The following is a 1,050-nucleotide window of genomic DNA, read 5'->3' as shown; positions in this document are numbered from 1 at the left end:
AGGAATCCCAGCTCGCAGCTCCTCCAGGAGGAGGGGAGGACAGTTGCTCACACTTACCTGTGTTACCAAAATAACAAGGCTTCACCCTGTCCCTAGGGTCGTAGCAGCAGCCTTGAACTTCACAGTCTCCCTGGCTGATAGGCAAGGAGGCACATGGCAGCCGGTCTTGGGTGAGGACAGCAGAACATACACTACTGCTTGGAGCATCCAGGGCTGGAAGAGACAGCAGGAGTTTGCAGCTAAAGCACAAGAGCAGGGGGACAAAGACGCAGAGGACACTGGTGGAAGGTGTCCTAGTGACTCTGCATACAGATCAAGGGAAGTTAGACTCAGCTGAGGATCAAACACATGGCCTGGAGCTGGCATGGAAGCCTGCTCAGAAGGGACATGCATTTCCCTAGAACAGAGACTCCCCCCTGAAGCCATGCACAGGAGACTGGACTACATGGGGTCTGTCAAGATAAAGTGTTCTGGATCACCTCTGGTAGTTAGAATCATTGTACCTAGTGTCTGGCTCAACCCCTGAACTTGCAGGGACTTAGGCAGTCAGAATATGGCTAGGAGACGCAAGGAACATTCACCTGCTGACCCTACAAAGGAGGCACAAGTTGGTAGCTCCTATGTCCAAACCCTTCTCCAGGGAATCTTCTGCACAGCAATAAGTCCCCTTGCCCAGCCCCCAGAGTGACTAGGAAAAGCCATCCAAGAGGAAGGGCACTCATTGCCACAAGGTACAAGCAGGGTTTCCCAAGAAGCTGTCAGTCTTACCAGGAAGGTCCGCAGGGCACCTGAGCAGCTTCTCTTCACGAAGAACCTTTTGTCCAGCAGCATCTGTTCCTTCAAGCCCAACCAGCATGAGGTAATTGCCATCCTGGGGGAGAGCCACACCAGTCAGGGCAGCAGTAGCCCCAGTCCCAGCAGAACCCCTAAGGTCACTCACCCATTCAAAGACATAACAGCCGGTATAGGAGACCGATACTTTCTTGGAGCCATCTGGAGTCCCAGATACTGAGAGCCCACAGTCAGAGTCATTCTGCAGAGCATGTGCCT

At 53.2% G+C, this 1,050-nt stretch overlaps 1 protein-coding gene across 1 annotated transcript in view; it reads right to left on the bottom strand.

Annotated features, from left to right (window-relative positions):
- Positions 1–1,050, bottom strand: part of ZP4 (zona pellucida glycoprotein 4) — a 5,189-nt gene that overhangs the window by 3,754 nt on the left and 385 nt on the right. The window contains exons 2-4 of the mRNA XM_009322477.1: positions 941–1,048; positions 769–871; positions 58–213 (exon numbers count right to left, since the gene is read on the bottom strand). Coding sequence (XP_009320752.1) covers positions 58–213; positions 769–856 — 244 coding nt within the window. The 5' untranslated portion in view covers positions 857–871; positions 941–1,048. The remainder of the gene's footprint in view (positions 1–57; positions 214–768; positions 872–940; positions 1,049–1,050) is intronic.

This window comes from Pygoscelis adeliae, unplaced genomic scaffold (assembly GCF_000699105.1).
Source record: "Pygoscelis adeliae isolate BGI_AS28 unplaced genomic scaffold, ASM69910v1 Scaffold244, whole genome shotgun sequence".
NCBI classification, from domain to species: Eukaryota; Metazoa; Chordata; class Aves; order Sphenisciformes; family Spheniscidae; genus Pygoscelis; species Pygoscelis adeliae.
Note: the sequence above shows the minus strand (reverse complement) of the source record. Positions and strands in the feature narration are given on the sequence as shown.